Source organism: Suncus etruscus, chromosome 5 (assembly GCF_024139225.1).
Source record: "Suncus etruscus isolate mSunEtr1 chromosome 5, mSunEtr1.pri.cur, whole genome shotgun sequence".
NCBI classification, from domain to species: domain Eukaryota; kingdom Metazoa; phylum Chordata; class Mammalia; order Eulipotyphla; family Soricidae; genus Suncus; species Suncus etruscus.
In genome coordinates, this window is record NC_064852.1 from 100,687,358 (window position 1) to 100,704,639 (window position 17,282).

Consider the following 17,282-nt stretch of genomic DNA (forward strand, 5'->3'; position numbering starts at 1 on the left):
CCTTCAACAGACGAATGGGTAAAGAAACTGTGGTACATATACACAATAGAATATTATGCAGCAGTCAGGAGAGATGAAGTCATGAAATTTTCTTATACATGGATGTATATGGAATCTATCATGCTGAGTGAAATAAGAGGGAGAGAGAGACACAGAATAGTCTCACTCATCTATGGGTTTTAAGAAAAATAAAAGTCATTTTTGCAACAATCCTCAGGGACAATGAGAGGAGGGCTGGAACTTCCAGCTCACCTCATGAAGCTCACCACAAAGAGTGGTGAGTGAAGTTATAGAAATAACTACACTGAGAACTACCATAATCATGTGAATGAATGAGAGAACTGGAAAGCCTGTTTAGAGTACAGGTAGGGGTGGGGTTGAATGGAGGGAGATTTGGGACATTGGTGGTGGGAATGTTGCACTGGTGAAGGGGGGGGGTGTTCTTTCATAACTGAAACCTAATCACAATAATATTTGTAATCAAGATGTTTAAATAAAAAAAATTATAAAAAAAGAAAGTTAAAATGTTTTTCTCAATAGAGTGAAAACATAAAGAGGGTTGGAGGTGTTATAGCTAGATGCTGAGGTTAATTGATACAAACTACATTTTGGTTTATATTTGCATTAAAATTAGTTGAGAATATTGTCTGAGACTTGAAGGTCAAATATGAGCATAAGTTTCAGAATCCAGCATGTTGGAGTAAATGTAGTCACTTCCAAGGAAATGCTTGTTAAATGGTGCCAATCATGTATATATTATAGGAGAGGAAATTGTCCTTGGAGAGTCAATGATGAAAGAAGCAGAACTGAGAAAGTGCTGATTGCATTAAAGAAATGGGATAAAGTTTGAAACTGCTTTAAAAGTTATTCTATTGAGAAAATGAGAGGGGATTGCAGTAATTTCTTACACAGCAACAGAAATAACCAGACTAAAGATGACAGAGTCAACAGCAAAATTGCTAAATCAGCAAGCTCCATAATGTTTCCAACAATGCTTTGTTGGTCGGTGACCTTTCTTTGAACAAGAAAGTCAGGATAAAGTTCACTTAAAATACTATTTTTATATTGAGGTATGAAGATGTAATACTGAAACACAGTTTTGTAAATGAAGGTCATCATAATAGTTTGTTCAAAATTTGAATAAAAGTGGATTATTTCTTGATAAACAGCTAGTAAATAAATTTCTAAAGAACTACAAAATTGGATAAAGTTAATTTCTATCATAGAAACACATTTGTCTCATGATTTTTTCTATGATTATCAATACGTACTAGTTTGAGTCACATTAAAACCATATAACAATATAGCAATAAATTACAAAGTATTTCAATGGTCATAGTACTATTCTGAAAAAGAAAAGAATGCTAAGAATATATAAGCATTCAGATTCAATGACACTATGTACCTAAAAATACTGTGAATGATTTTTAATCCACTTGGGTCAAAATAAAAATTAATAATAAAAATTAAAAAGGAAAAGAATATAAGCATTCAGGGCCAGAGATAGCATGGAGGTAGGGTGTTTGCCTTGCATGCAAAAGGATGGTGATTCGAGTCCCAGCATCTTATATTGTCCCTGAGCCTGCCAGGAGCAATTTCTGAGCATAGAGCCAGGCCGGGTGTGACCCAAAAACCACCTTGTGTCTCTTAGGCCAAGGAAATTTTATTTCTAATTTCTCCAATGTTTACTGCACCTATGGAAAAAAAAAAAGCCATATGTTTTGCCTTCCTTTTCCCTGCTCCCCTTTTTTTCTTCTTTTAATTTTATTTATAGCTTCTAGATAGGGACTCCTGCCTTTTTTATTTTACAGAAACATAGAACATGAATCATCTTATTCTACCTCATATTTCTATGTCCTCCTACAAATTGAAAAAAGGAAAAAAAATAAGTGGATGAGACCCAGGGGCCAAGAGGTCTCAGGAGCACTGAGTGGAAATAAAAACTAATCAGATTTAAATACCAAAACTAAAGTTAATGACAATAGAATCAAGAGATCCAAACTATAACAAGCTATACACAAAATGGACCTGTTACACTAGCAGTCCAGGGGGCTAAAGATGGAGATATGGGATGCATGCTGCGAATTACGGTGGATGGATATAAAAAATGGTTGTGGGAATGGCCCTAATTCACTGTCACTATGTGACTGAAATACAACTCTGTAAGACTTGTAAATCATATTGGTTTCAATAAAAAAATTAAAAAAGAATATTAGCATTCTGCTAGAAATATTCTGAAAGAAATATGCATTTTATCAGTTTGGTGGGAAAATGCTTTTTATAATTTAAGATAATGCAATTTATGAACTTACATAAAGTCAAACTAAGGCAAAGATCTTGCTTAGTAGTACAGAATTTGCCTTGCATGTGACATGCTCTAGGGTGGATCCATGACACTGTAAATAAATACTAATAATAAGTGAAAATAAGTCAAACCTAAAGGAGTAAGTTGATACATTCTAGATCAACCCAAAATTATTATCTTGCAAACTGCAGAAAAATATAAAAACATTTGAGCTTGAAATATTTTAGTTTTAACACAATGTCTTAGGCTGTTTCAATGTTCTGTGTTTACTGAGTTTATTTGGGCTTTTACATTTTCAGTAAACATCCAAGTCATGAAGAGTTTATGCAGCCATTACAATGATACAGTTTACTAATGTTTGTTTCTCTAATCGCTATGGATGGTAGCAAACAAATTTTTTAGTTTGAATTCTTTTGTTGTAGCTATTGTTTTCTTGTGTTATGTCTGTAAAAGAAAAATTGAATTGGGTGACTTTTTTTCTAGCTCTAAAATTATTTACATTTTTAAAATTTCTTTTCAATTTTGGGCCACACCCGGTGACACTCAGGAATTACTCTGACAATGTGCCCAGAAATCGCTCCTGGCTTGGGGGGCCATATGGGAAGCCGGGGGATCGAGCCACGTACATCCTGAGTGAGCCACATACAAGGGAAATGCCCAAACGCTGTGCCATTGTTCCAAGCCCTAAAATTATTTAAATTTGTGAAATAAAATTATTTTTGTCTTTGGGTCACAACTAGAAGTTGTCAGGGTTTTCTCCTAGCCTACAGTGGCACAGAGCAGGGGATCTGGCTAGATCAGATACAAGGAACAGGCCACAACAGCAGTACTATAAATATTGACCCCTAGAAAAAATATTTTTAAAGAGCTCATAATTTGGAATATTTTCTATTAAAATGACAATAATCTATAAAAATAAGAGGATCAGATTCATGGATATCTTATTATAATTTGATTTGCTTTAAATGCAATATAATAAAAGGAAGGTGGTTATATTTTAAATAAATATCTATAAACAAAATATACTGCTAATGCTCTGAGTGTTGTGTGGTAGGAAAAATAAATATATTATATTTTTTGTATAGCTGCAAACAATTCAGGCTCATAAGCATCACTCTTAATTTACTGATCATAATTAAACCTAGAGCCCATTGAACAGTGTAACATATATAGCTCTGTCAATAGTATTGAAATTGTATTGTGTTAATCTGATAGCAATGTTCCTTTAAAAAGTACTACCAAACAGAGTTAAATAATGCTGATGTTGATATGCTAGACTGAAATCTTAGATTCTCAATTTCATACTGTTTTCTTTTTGCTCTTTTAGACGTTCATAGTCTTGAACAAAGGAAAAGCAATATTTCGCTTCAATGCCACACCTGCTTTATACATGCTTTCTCCTTTCAGTACTTTAAGAAGACTATCTATTAAAATTTTAGTACACTCATATCCTTTTCTAAATGATTATTGGCAATGGTTCTTTCAAATGTCATTTTTGATTTCTTAGTAGAATTGAAAAGATTTTAACTTTATTTTATACATGTAATATAGTTTGGAGTAGATATAAGTAGATTTAATTGGTAAAATGGTAATTTTAGCACGTTTAATTAACCCTAATATAATTATGATTAAAGACAAAAATTGCCAGTTCATTTAGAATTATTTTACAATAAAAGTTTTTACATTTCAACAGATTTTATTATAAAATATTTTAAATTACTTAAATGCTAAGGTTTAAAAAAATAATTTTCCTTGATTCTAAGGCACTTTATTTAGCATGCTTATCATGTGCACTATTCTCACAAACTGCATATTTATGACCATGAATAACCCTCCAGATTGGACCAAAAATGTAGAGTAAGTAATTTTAAGTATATTTGAATATTGTCTTACTATCATCATTTTCACACCTTGCTCCTAGTAAATTACTGCATAGAAAACTTATTTTTACTTGTTACTTTTTCTTTGAATTATATTTATTCCACTGTATTAAGCCACAATGTATAGAATAGAATGATTATAGTCTACAATCTTTTCTAAGAGAATGAACTCATCATATATACTTTCTTGTTCACATAGCATTATTTTGATAGAATTAATGTACAAATTTTGTGATCAGACCTATGTCAATATTTCTAACTGTTTGAAAATGTACTTTGGGGGAGAATTTTTAGCATGTATGTTTTATCATTTTTTTAAAAAAGCTTTATTGATTATATTCTAACATAATGGGTTCATAAACCAATAAACAGTCTAATAGATGTCTTCCTCTGATTGATTTAAAAATACTACGTAAAAATAGTTATGGTGTTATATTCCTTTCACTTTTAATATCATAATTTATTCTTATTTTTAGGTATACTTTTACTGGAATATATACTTTTGAATCACTTGTTAAAATCCTTGCAAGAGGCTTTTGTGTAGGAGAGTTTACTTTTCTTCGTGACCCATGGAACTGGCTTGATTTTGTCGTCATTGTTTTTGCGTAAGTACTTTCACTCTTCAAATGCCAACTCCATGAAAATCTCAGCATAGCTTTCTAGTAAAAAAAATACTTTTGGGGTCTGTCTTTATATATTTGTAATGGTTGCTTTAAAAGGATGTCCTATAGAACTTTGTTGATATGCAAATATTAATTTTTCAGAGAGAATATGTCCCATTAATGGAACAAAAAGTCATTAAGATGGATAATCTTCATCCATGCTCAGTTATTGGTCATACAAATTATATATATGCACATACATATACTCACAAGTACATATAAAGAGAGAGAAGTAAAAGAGTTAAATTTGTGTTTTCCCCAAATTCTTACTTAAAAACCAATAGTATCTGTAACAATCAGAAAAAAAAACCACACACCTTTAATTTTAAATATAGTGGTGCTCTTATATTATTAACTGGCATTTTTAAGTGAATTTTTTAAAGACTTTTACTGCTTACCAGTTCTAACTAATATAAAACGTAATTATAATTTTAACTGATCCATTTTACAACTATTTCCCCAAATATATTTATCAGAAATATTCAGGCCTGGCCCTGCGTTCAACCCCTGCAAACCTACCTCCCACCCCCAGCACTACAGAGCATAACTCTGATGGTCTCTAGGTGACTCTAGTAGTCCTCAGTAAAGCTAGACCTGAGAAGCTGTGAATCTCTGGTCCATGCTCTGAACCATATAGCTTCACTGCCTCATTGAGCATCTTTTCAGGTGGCCTTGCTGCTTAAACTCTGCTTGGGGGCCCATCTCTCTATGCTCCAAAGTCATTTATGTCTTCAAAGATTCCATATTTCAAATTACCTTATCTTTGACTCACCTCCTTGTCCACCAGTTCGGCTCTTTTTATGGTTACCTATTATTGTAGCGGTACTAACTTCTGGGGTAAAAAAAGAAAAGAAAACATAAAACATTATTGAAGAAAGTCTATATTTCTTTTCAAGGGACGCATTGAGGGATGCTTGTTCAACACTTGGTTGTGCTCAAGGCTTAATTCTGACATCATGCACTAGAATAACTCTTGGTAGTATTAAGGGGACTGTTTTTGGTGTTAAGTATCCAAACTGAGCCAGGTAAAAGACAAGAACCCTATTCACTGCACATGTTCCTGACCACACAATTTTTTAAGTTTTTATTTAATTAAATCTCTGTGATTTAAAATTATTCATAGTTAGGTATTAGATATACAGTGCTCCCAATGAAATCTTTATGCAGCAGTAAGGAAAATGAGGTCATAAAGTTTGTTTATACATGGATAGACATGGAGATTATTTTGCTAAGTGAAAAGAGTCAGAGGGAGAGGAATAGGCATAGAATAATCTCACTGAGTTGTGGTATATATAAAAATAAAAGGTAGTATGGTGATAATATCCAGAGACAATAATGATGAGGTACAGGAGGACTAGTTCATGATAGGAGGTTTGTCACAAGAGCAATGAATGGAGTTAGAATAGAGACGGAGCCATATGGCAATGATAGTTGAACTCTACTCCTCTGAACAAGAACTAATGTTCTTGAAAAGAGATAAATTGACATTCATTGCACCATTTAATACATGATAATCCAAATCACAGTGTCACAAAGAAAAAAGAGAGAGATACTAGACAGGCAGGGTGGGGGTTGGGGGAGAGAAATTGGAGACATTGATGGTGGGGAATGTGCACTGAAGGATGGTCTACAATCTATGAATGAAACTTAAGTATGAACAATTTTGTAACCGTGGTGCTTAAATAATCTATTAAAAAAAGACATAAAGTGTTGCAGCACCAATTAAACTACCAGTATCAACTTCCCTCCACCAGTCTCAAAGATTCCCTCCCATCTTCAGTACACCTACAGCTTATAAATTTGTCATACATTTTTAAGTTTGGTGATCATAGTTTGAATCTTATGTTTACATATATTAAATTGACCATTTCAAAGTATAAAATTTATGTCATTTAGTGTGTTTGAAAAAATTATAAGGCCATCACAACTAACTCTGGAATATTTGCTTACATATTCATTCATTTTGGCCATGACTTAAGCTTATGGCACTGTAAAGATTTCAGGAGTAGCATTTCTCATCTCAACAACTGTATATGTGATTGTATTCCCACCTCCAAATGTCCAGTCATGATTCACAAGCCTCTAGTCAACCCTTTTTTAATCTGTTCTGCTTCTCCACACAACCATGACCAGGTAACCCTGCTCAAGTGACAAAGCTTATGAGTCTGGTTTTATTTATTTTTTGGCATTGCTTGTTCATATTCCAAAAATAAATGAAATTATATGATATTTGTCTTTGGATTTATTTCACTAAATTAAAGTATCAAAGATCACCCATGTCATTTCAGATACTAAGATATCATCTCTGGCACGCAGAATACCATCAATTTCATTTTCTCCTCCTGTCCTCTGGAGGTGAATCATATATAAGTCCTCTATAGATTTGTCTACTATATACATTTCATGTAAATGGGATTATCCAGTAAATGGACTTTTGTGTATTATTTCAATTAGTATGCAAGTTTCAAAATTATTGATGAGTAATGAGATATCAAATGTCTACACTGACATAAATTGAAACATCTACTTATTGATCTAGGAATATTAAGTATATGATATCAATTTGATAGTTGTATTTTTCTCACAACAAATAACAAATTAAACTTATTATAATAAAACAAGAATTTTGTAGAAATATGCATTTAAAAAATTCCAAACAGAAAATACCTTGACTAAGAGGCACAGGTAAGTATCATTAACTCTATCTAAATTGTGAATAACTCTGATTTAATTCTACAGGTATTTAACAGAATTTGTAAACCTAGGCAATCTTTCAGCTCTTCGAACTTTCAGAGTGCTGAGAGCTTTGAAAACTATTTCTGTAATTCCAGGTAAGAAGAAGTTGGTATGAAGCATTAGGCCACTCATAACTCCAACTATTTGGGAGTTGTTCTTTGTTTGTTTGTGTGTGTGTGTTGTCAATGTGTTTGTGTATAAACTCCCCTATTACAGATATGTGACAGAGTTTGTGGACCTGGGCAATGTCTCAGCATTGAGAACATTCAGAGTCCTCCGAGCACTGAAAACCATTTCAGTCATTCCAGGTGAGAGTGGGATTAAACACCAAGGCTGACTTTGATACTTTGGAAAAAATAAATAAAATGTTCTTTGATAGAACTTTGAGTTTTATTTCTTATATTGTTTATAATTATTATAAAAGTCAGCCTTTGAGTTTAATCAATTGCATGGGATTTAGAGATTGAAGATGGCCTCTTGGCTTACATCTTAACTTAAAAATTTTCCTCCTGTCTATTCATTTTCTATTTTGTCTATACAGGAATGAAAATTTCAAGTTGTTTTTATACAGTTAAAGAAAAGATAATAGATATCAGCATGGGGTGATTGCATGACATGGTTTCCAAATATTTCCTCAACAAACCATTTCTTAACTGAAATTTGGTAGATTGTCACCACCTGCTATAGTTAAATGTCTTTCTTTTTGTGTACTTATAAAGAGATGGTTTGTTTGACAAGCACTTGTGAGATCAGATATTAAAAATATATCATGAGTATGGATAAAGTTTGTCAAACCAAATTAAGCATTTTGATCATTTGAATATTCTTTAGAAATATCTTATATATTTTATTAATTATCTAAAATACAGAGCCACAAAATTTATAAAATCATCTTTTAGAGCTAGTAGGCTTTTTCTGGAAATTGGATTGTGTGAGGCCACTGAAATGACATAAAGCATGTATTTCTAAGAATGCTGCTGTTCTGTTCTTGTTTCTCACTCAAAGTCTTTTTGTTTTCAGAATGAGTATTTTCCTTACTCCACCTTTCTCTCTCTCTGCTCCCCATTTCCAGGCCTGAAGACCATTGTGGGGGCACTGATCCAGTCTGTGAAGAAGCTGTCAGATGTCATGATCTTGACTGTGTTCTGTCTCAGCGTGTTTGCACTGATCGGGCTGCAGCTCTTCATGGGCAGTTTGAAGTATAAATGTGTGATGGATCCCCTAGAAAGTAATGAAACAATAGAAAGCATAGTGGAGAGAAGTCTGGATGAAGAGGAATATAAAAGTAAAAACATTTATGCCATCATTAATACAATGAAATAAGGCTAAAAATATAACTCTTTTAGTAGAAATCATAGTCAGACATATAGGAGACTGCTACAGATTGAATTTGTTTCATGTCATATTTTCATAAATTCTCTGGCTCTAAGTTTTTTCCAGATACTCTGATACTGGAAATCTGATAAAAATATCAATTATTAAAAAAAGAAGTGAAGTTTCTCTAAGAAATAAATTCATTATTGAATTAATATTAGTCTTTACATTGAATAACACAAAATTTATTTACTAGATGATATGCTTTATGCTTTATTATGCTTTTGGTTATAATATTATACTAATTATAGTACTATGATATGAACTATCACATGTTTAAATGTCCTTGTTGATAATGTTTCTAAAGATTTCTAGAAAACAGAAAGCTTTACTAAGTCTTATGAGCACTATTGTAATATTGTGACCAATGATGAGTTTACAATTTTACCTAACAACTAACCTCAATAAGGCGATGCTAATGGCATCACAAGAGCATTTAACTCACTGAAACTGGTTTTGTCAGTGTTATTTGTAGTGTTGTGTATAGTCTAGAATATGCTTGATTTACAAGTAGATTTTTAGATTATCTTACAAAAAGTGTAAACTGCATACTTTCTAATCACATCTCTATAATTTCTCTTACCTGAGCTGTTGATGAGATCAAGCAAAATTCCTTCTGTCTAATACAGATAGATTTATTCAGATAAATATAAATAGGTTATTAAATTCAGATGTAGGGTAGAAATTAATAAATCATTCAAATGTCTATGTCTTTGACAGAAAAAATTAGGAAGATTATGAAGACTTTGTTCAGACAAAAAAGGTTTGGTTTAGACTTCACTAATTTTTTTTACTCTCTGATAGCTAAAAATAATATACCTAATTAGTAGTAGAATATAAAGAGAAGAATAAATCTAAAATAAGAAAACTGAAGGTTTTTAAATATTTTAAATTTACATATTAAAATAGTTGATTATATACTTATTTTTGCCACTAACATTTGAGAAGAATTTAGAATATATTTCTTCCCTTTTACCTTTACTTATTGTTCACATATTTTCAACTTTTATTCTTAAATTATGTGCCATAAAAGTATCACATTTATGGTTTAGAATAATATATAGACAATTATTTTATTTCATTTTTTTAATCTACATTGGGACAATGTTTAGGAGTTACTCCTGGTTCTGCACTGAAGGATCATTCCTGGTGGTACTTTGGTCAATCCTGTACTATCAATCTGGTCCTAAGGAAAAATTTTAAATTTTTCAAAGTGACTCTTTGTTATTTTTATGCATGAATAGATGACACTCACTCCACATTGTTTTATCTTGATTTCAAAATCCCAAGTCAGATGTAATTTCTACAAGCTATCTTTTGGAGCCAGTTCTCATATAACTAATCAAAAATGTTTATTTCACCAAGTCTGTTTTACCATTCTGTCCCATTAGTTTTGAAATTAGGAAAAAAAGTCTGAATTACTAGATTGACCATTTGTTGCATATATGTATTATAAGGATTCTGTAATTTTCTGTTTCTTTTTCTTCAGGAATATTTCAATGTTAAATTGTAACTCATTCATCACTGTCTTCAACACCTTTGCTATGACACTGCATTACTTATTATACTGAATTACTTATAACAGTTGTACTAAACAATTTACATGTTCAATTTAATGGCATTCTGATTTGTAGGGAGGATGAGCATAGTTAAGACACAATTTCTTTTCTGGCTAAATCATAAAAATTGTCCATTGTGGAGGATTACTTTAGAATGGTCTTTTAAAGTAATACTAGTTTACATTCAATACAATTGACTAAATGGCTTTCAGTTCCCACTTGAAGGATTATAGTTTAGTATTTTAATGTATTCTTAAAGTTTTATAGGAATTATTACTAGTTGATGTTAGAATATTTTCATCCACTCAAAAGAAATTTCATATTTATTTACAGTCATTCCTCATAATTACTACTAGTATCTGCAACCACTCATAGAATTAAGAATTATTTTAAAGTCCACCTAAAAACCATTGCAGTCTACTCCTGCTTTTCCTTTCATCAAACTTCAACTTATTTGAGTGTTAGCCCTGAATTGTGCCAGTACAGGCAGTTATTGGATGATTAGTAATGTAAAAGACTATTCTAAAGTAATCCTCCATAATAAACTGTATTGGAGGGTTAGCCAGAAAAAAAATGTGTCTTAACTTATGCTTATCTTTCCTAAGAATCAGAATTTTTACCACAGAGAATTAGTTATACATATTTCTACATTAAACTTTATACATTAGGAATCTTGTAATATTTATATCTTCTAAGACAATACAATGATGTTTAAGACCATAAATTCGACTTACCTAAAGTTGTTACATGGTTTATTGATAACAGCTGTTACTCAAGGAGCAGCTATTCAGAGTAGACAGATTATTGTGATACCATATATTTAAATATAACTCTAGAGGGGAGGAATTATCCTTATTTTATAGATATAATAAATATTTAAATTATTTTATTTATTTTTATTGATCATTTTTTATTTAAACAACTTTATTACATACATGATTGTGTTTGGGTTTCAATCATGTAAAGAACACCACCCATCACCAGTGCAACATTCCCATCACTAATGTCCCAAATCTCCCTCCTCCCCACCAAACCCCCGCCTGTACTCTAGACAGGCTTTCTATTTCCCTCGTATATTCTCATTATTAGGATAGTTCAAAACGTAGTTATTTCTCTAACTAAACTCATCCCTGTTTCTGGTGAGCTTCCTGAGGTGAACTGTAACTTCCAGCTCTTTTCTCTTTTCTGTCTGAAAGTTATTATTACAAGAATGTCTTTCATTGTTCTTAAAACCCATAGATGAGTGAGACCATTCTGCATCTTTCTCTTTCTCTCTCTCTCTCTCTCTCTCTCTCTCTCTCTCTCTCTCTCTCTCTCTCTCTCTTCACTCTCCTCTCTCTCTCTCTCTCTGACTTATTTTACTCAGCATAATAGATTTCTGTACATCCATATATAGGAAAATTTCATGACTTCATCTCTCCTGACAGCTGCATAATATTATATTGTGTATATGTACCACAGTTTCTTTAGCCATTCATCTGTTGAAGGGTATCTTGGCTGTTCCAAAGGCCTGCTATGGTAAATAGTGCTGCAGTGAATATAGGTGTAAGGAAGGGATTTTTGTATTGTATTTTTGTGTTCCTAAGGTATATTCCTAGGAGTGGTATAGCAGGCTCGTATGGAGCTCGATTTCCAGTTTTTGGAGGAATCTCCATATTGCTTTCCATAAAGGTTGAACTAGACAGCATTCCCACCAGCAGTGGATAAGAGTTCCTTTCTCTCCACATCCCTGCAACAATGCTTGTTCTCATTCTTTGTGATGTGTGCCAATATCTGGGGTGTGAGGTGATACCTCATAGTTGTTTTGATTTATATCCCGCTGATGATTAATGATGTGGAGCATTTTTCATGTGTCTTTTGGCCATTTGTATTTCTTCTTTATCAAAGTATTAGTCCATTACTTCTCCCCATTTTTGATGAGATTAGATGTTTTTTTCTTGTAAAGTTCTGTCAGTGCCTTGTATATTTTGGAGATTAGCCACTTATTTGATTAGAATAGTTTCTCCCACTCAGTGGAGGGTTCTTGAATCCTGGGTGCTATTTCTTTTGAGGTGCAGAAGCTTCTCAGTTTAATATATTCCGGTCTGTTAATCTCTGCTTTCACTTGCTTGGAGAGTGCAGTTTCCTCCTTGAAGATGCCTGTAGTCTCAATGTCTTGGAGTGTTTTTACCTAAGTGTTGTTCTATATATATTATGGTTTCAGGTCTGATATCGAGGTCTTTCATCCATTTGGATTTAACCTTCATACAGGATGTTAGCTGGGGGTCTAAGTTCAATTTTTTGCAAGTGGCTATCCAGTTGTGCCAACACCACTTGCTGAAGAGGCTTTCTTTGCTCCATTTAGGATTTCTTGCCCCTTTATCAAAAATTAGGTGATTGTATGTCTGGGGAACATTCTTTGAGTATTCAAGCCTATTTCACTGTCTGAGGGCCTGTCTTTATTCCAATACCATGCTGTTTTGATAACTATTGATTTGTAGTACAGTTTTAAGTTGGGGAAAGTAATTCCTCCCATATTCTTTTTTCCAATGATTGCTTTAGCTATTCTAGGGTGTTTATTGTTCCAAATGAATTTCAAAAGTGCCTGATCTACCTCTTTGAAGAATGTCATGGATACCCATGGATGCATTTAGAGGGATCACATTAAATCTGTACAATGCTTTGAGGAGTATTGCTATTTTAATGATGTTAATCCTGCCAATTCATGAGCTGGGTATGTGTTTCCATTTCCACGTGTCCTCTCTTATTTCTTGGAGCAGAGTTTTATAGTTTTCTTTGTATAGGTCCTTCACATTTTTAGTCAAGTTGATTCCAAGATATTTGAGTTTGTGTGGCACTATTGTGAATGGGGTTGTTTTCATAATGTCCATTTCTTCCTTATTTTTATTGGTGTATAGAAAGGCCATTGATTTTAGAGTGGTAATTTTGTAGCCTGCCACCATGCTATATAAGTCTATGTTTCTAGAAGCTTTTTCATAGAGACTTTAGGGTTTTCTAAGTAGAGTATCATGTCATCTGCAAACAGTGAAAAATTGACTTCTTCCTTTCCTATCTGGATTCCCTTAATATCTTTTTCTTGCCTAATCGCTACAGCAAGTATTTCCAGTGCTATGTTGAATAGGAGTGGTGAGAGAAGATAGCCTTTTCTTATGCCAGAATTTAGAGGAAGGCTTTTAGTTTTTCTCCATTGAGGTCAATATTTGCCTCTGGCTTGTGGTATATGGCCTTAACTATATTGAGAAAGGTTCCTTTCATTCCCATCTTGCTGAGAGTTTTGATCAAGAATGGGTGTTGGACCTTACCAAATGCTTTCTCTGGGTCTATTGATATGATCATTTGATTTCTATTTTTCTTGTTGTTGATGTTGTGTATTATGTTGATAGATTTACGGATGTTAAACTAGCCTTGCATTCCTGGGATGAAGCCTACTTGATCGTAGTGGATGATCTTCTTAATGAGGCATTGAATCCTATTTGCCAGGATTTTGTTGAGGATCATTGCTTCTGTATTCATCAGCGATATTGGTCTATAATTTTCTTTTTTGGTAGCATCTCTGTCTGGATTAGGTATCAAGGTGATGTTGGCTTCATAAAAGCTATTTGGAAGTGTTCCTGTTTTTTTGATTTAATGAAAGAGTCTTGCCAGGATTGGTAGAAATTCCTCTTGAAAGGTTTGAAAGAATTCATTAGTAAATCTATCTGAGCCTGGACATTTGTTTTTTGGCAGACATTTGATTACTGTCTTAATTTCTTCAATAGTGATGGGTGTGTTTAGATATGCTACATCCTCTTCATTCAACCGTGGAAGATTATAAGAGTTCAAAAAATTATCCATTTCTTCCAGGTTTTCATTTTTAGTGGCATAGAGTTTCTCAAAGTAGTTTTTGATTACCCTTTGGATCTCTACCATATCAGTAGTGATCTCTCCTTTTTCATTCTTAATATGAGTTATCAAGTTTTTCTCTCTCTCTCTTTCTTTGTTAGTTTTCCCAGTGGTCTATCAATCTTGTTTATTTTTTCAAAGAACCAACTTCTGCTTTCATTGATCTTTTGGATTATTTTTTGGGTTTCCACTTCTTTGATTTCTGCTCTCAGCTTTGTTATTTCCTTCTGCCTCCCTATTTTTGGGTCCTTTTCTTGAGTATTTTCTAATTCTATGAGCTGTATTATTAAGCTAATCAGGTATGCCCCTTCTTCTTTCCTGATGTGTGCTTGCAAAGCTATAAATTTTCCTCTCAGTACTGCTTTTGCTGTGTCCCATAGGTTCTGATAGTTTGTGTCTCCATTGTCATTTGTTTTCAGGAAGGTTTTGATTTCCTCTTTGATTTCCTCTCGGATCCACTGGTTATTCAGTATTAGGCTGTTTAAATTTCAGGTATTAAAGTTTTTCTTCTATGTCCCTTTGTAGTTCACATATAATTTCAGGGACTTGTGGTCAGCGAAGGTAGCCTGCAAAATTTCTATCCTCTTGATATTATGGAGGTATGTTTTATGTGCTAGCATGTAGTCTATCCTGGAGAATGTCTCATGTACATTAGAGAAGAATGTGTATCCAGGCTTCTGGAGGTGGAGTGTCCTGTATATATCTACTAGACCTCTTTCTTCCATTTCTCTTTTCAGGTTTAGTATATTCTTGTTGGGTTTCTGTCTGGTTGACCTGTCAGGTGTTGACAATGCCGTGTTAAAGTCTCCCACAATTATTGTGTTGTTATTGGTATTATTTTTCAGATTTGTCAACAATTTTATTAAATATTTTGCTGGCCCCTCATTCAATCCATATATGTTTAAGAGAGTGATTTCTTCCTGCTGTACATATCACTTGATTAATACAAAATGTCCATCTTTGTCCCTTATAACTTTTCTGAGTATAAAGTTTGCATCATCTGATATTAATATGGCCACTCCAACTTTTTTATGGGTGTTGTTTGCTTGGGTATTTATCCTCCAGCCTTTTATTTTGAGTCTATGTTTGTTCTGACTGTTCAGGTGTGTTTCTTGTAGACAGCAGAGGGTTGGATTGAGTTTTTTGATCCATTTAGCCACTCTGTGTCTCTTAACTGGTGCATTTAGTCCATTGACATTCAGAGAAAGAATTGTCATAGGAGTTATTGCCATCTTTATATCGAAGTTTGGTGTGTCTGTTGGTCAGTCTTGTCTTAAAGTAGGCGGTTCAGTTGTTTTTTTTTTTTTAAGAATGCTTTTGAGTCTGCAAAGTTTCTGAGCTGTTGTTTGTCTGTGAAACCATGTATTGTTCCTTCAAACCTGAAAGTGAGTTTTGCTGGGTGCAGTATTCTAGGCGAAGCATTTATTTCATTGAGTTTTGTCAATATGTCCCACCACTGTCTGGCCTTGAGTGTCTCAGGTGACAGGTCTGCAGTAATTCTCAAGGATGTTCCCTTGAATGTAATTTCTCTTTTTGATATTGCTGCTTTCAGAATATCTGTTTCTATCTGTGGGATTCGTCATTGTGACTAGGATGTGTCCTGGGGTGTTTTTTTCTGGGGTCTCTTTTAGTTGGTACTCTTCGGGCATGCAGGATTTGATCGCATGTATTCTTTAACTCTGGTAGTTTCTCTTTAATGATGTTATTGACCGTTGATGCTTCCTGGAGATTTTCTTCCTGAGTCTCTGGGACTCCAATGATTCTTATGTTGTTTCTGTTGATCTTATCATAGACTTTTATTTTCATCTGTTCCCATTCTTTGAGTAATTTTTCCATTGTTTGATCATTTGCTTTAAGGCTTTTTCCAATTTCTTCTGCTGTATGGAATTGTTATTCATCTCATCTTCCAGTGTACTAATTCTATCCTCAGCTGTTGTTAACCCATGGGAAAGCTCAACTATGTTTTTCTTTAATTCATCTACTGAGTTTTTCAGATTTGATATTTGATCTGAAATTTCACTTTGGAGTTTTCTGATTTCTATCTTAATATTCTCTTGATTCTTATTAGTGTTCTCTTCTATACTTTCTTTGAGTTCTTTGAACATCTTCCATATTGCGACTCTAAACTCCTTATCTGAGAGACTGACTAGTTGGTTGGTCATGTTCAAGTCATCAGAGTTGACATCGTCATTCTCTATGTCTGGTGCTGGCCTGCGTTGTTTCCCCATTGTCACACTTGTGGGTTTTTCTACGTGTTGTATTCACTGGCTAAATGATATGCATGCTGCAAAGCAAAGCGGAGCAGCTGTGCTTCTCTGGCTCCTCCCTTTCCGGGCGTGTAAACTCACTTCCAGGGAAGGCGAGATGAGCCACAGATGAGCCACATACAAGATGAAATCAGGCCAAAAATGCAGCACAGCACAGAAGAGAGGCAGATAAGGGGTGCTGGCATCTGAGTTCCAGCAGAGTTCAGCGGCTTCCCCCTTTCTGGACGTGTAAACTCACCTCCAGGGAAGGCCCCAGGGAAGGCGAGCTGTCCGCAGATGAGCCACACACAGGGTGAAATCAGGCCGAAAATGCTGCACAGCACAGAAGACAGTCAGATAGGGGTGCTAGCATCTGAGTTCCTAGAAATCCTTTAGAATTTTAATCCTAGTCTGAAATGGCTAATCCCCTCAGATGTTTGGGGCTTCCCATCCTCTTACTGACAAAGGTGAAAGAGGTTAAAGTCTCCAAAACTTTCACTGTGGTCTTCAGGGTCACCCAGAAAATTGACATTCACCTCTGAAGCAGTCACGATCACCTGCAGGAATGCTGATGAAATCCAGTCTCAGGCAGCTGAAAACAGCATGACCCAAGATGGCTTCTGCACCCTTCTGTCTCC

At 34.0% G+C, this 17,282-nt stretch overlaps 1 protein-coding gene across 1 annotated transcript in view; it reads left to right on the top strand.

Annotated features, from left to right (window-relative positions):
* SCN9A (sodium voltage-gated channel alpha subunit 9) overlaps positions 1-17,282 on the top strand; it is a 183,234-nt gene that overhangs the window by 65,692 nt on the left and 100,260 nt on the right. Inside the window, exons 3-7 of the mRNA XM_049773376.1 lie at positions 3,633-3,751; positions 4,073-4,162; positions 4,662-4,790; positions 7,800-7,891; positions 8,656-8,868. Coding sequence (XP_049629333.1) covers positions 3,633-3,751; positions 4,073-4,162; positions 4,662-4,790; positions 7,800-7,891; positions 8,656-8,868 — 643 coding nt within the window. The remainder of the gene's footprint in view (positions 1-3,632; positions 3,752-4,072; positions 4,163-4,661; positions 4,791-7,799; positions 7,892-8,655; positions 8,869-17,282) is intronic.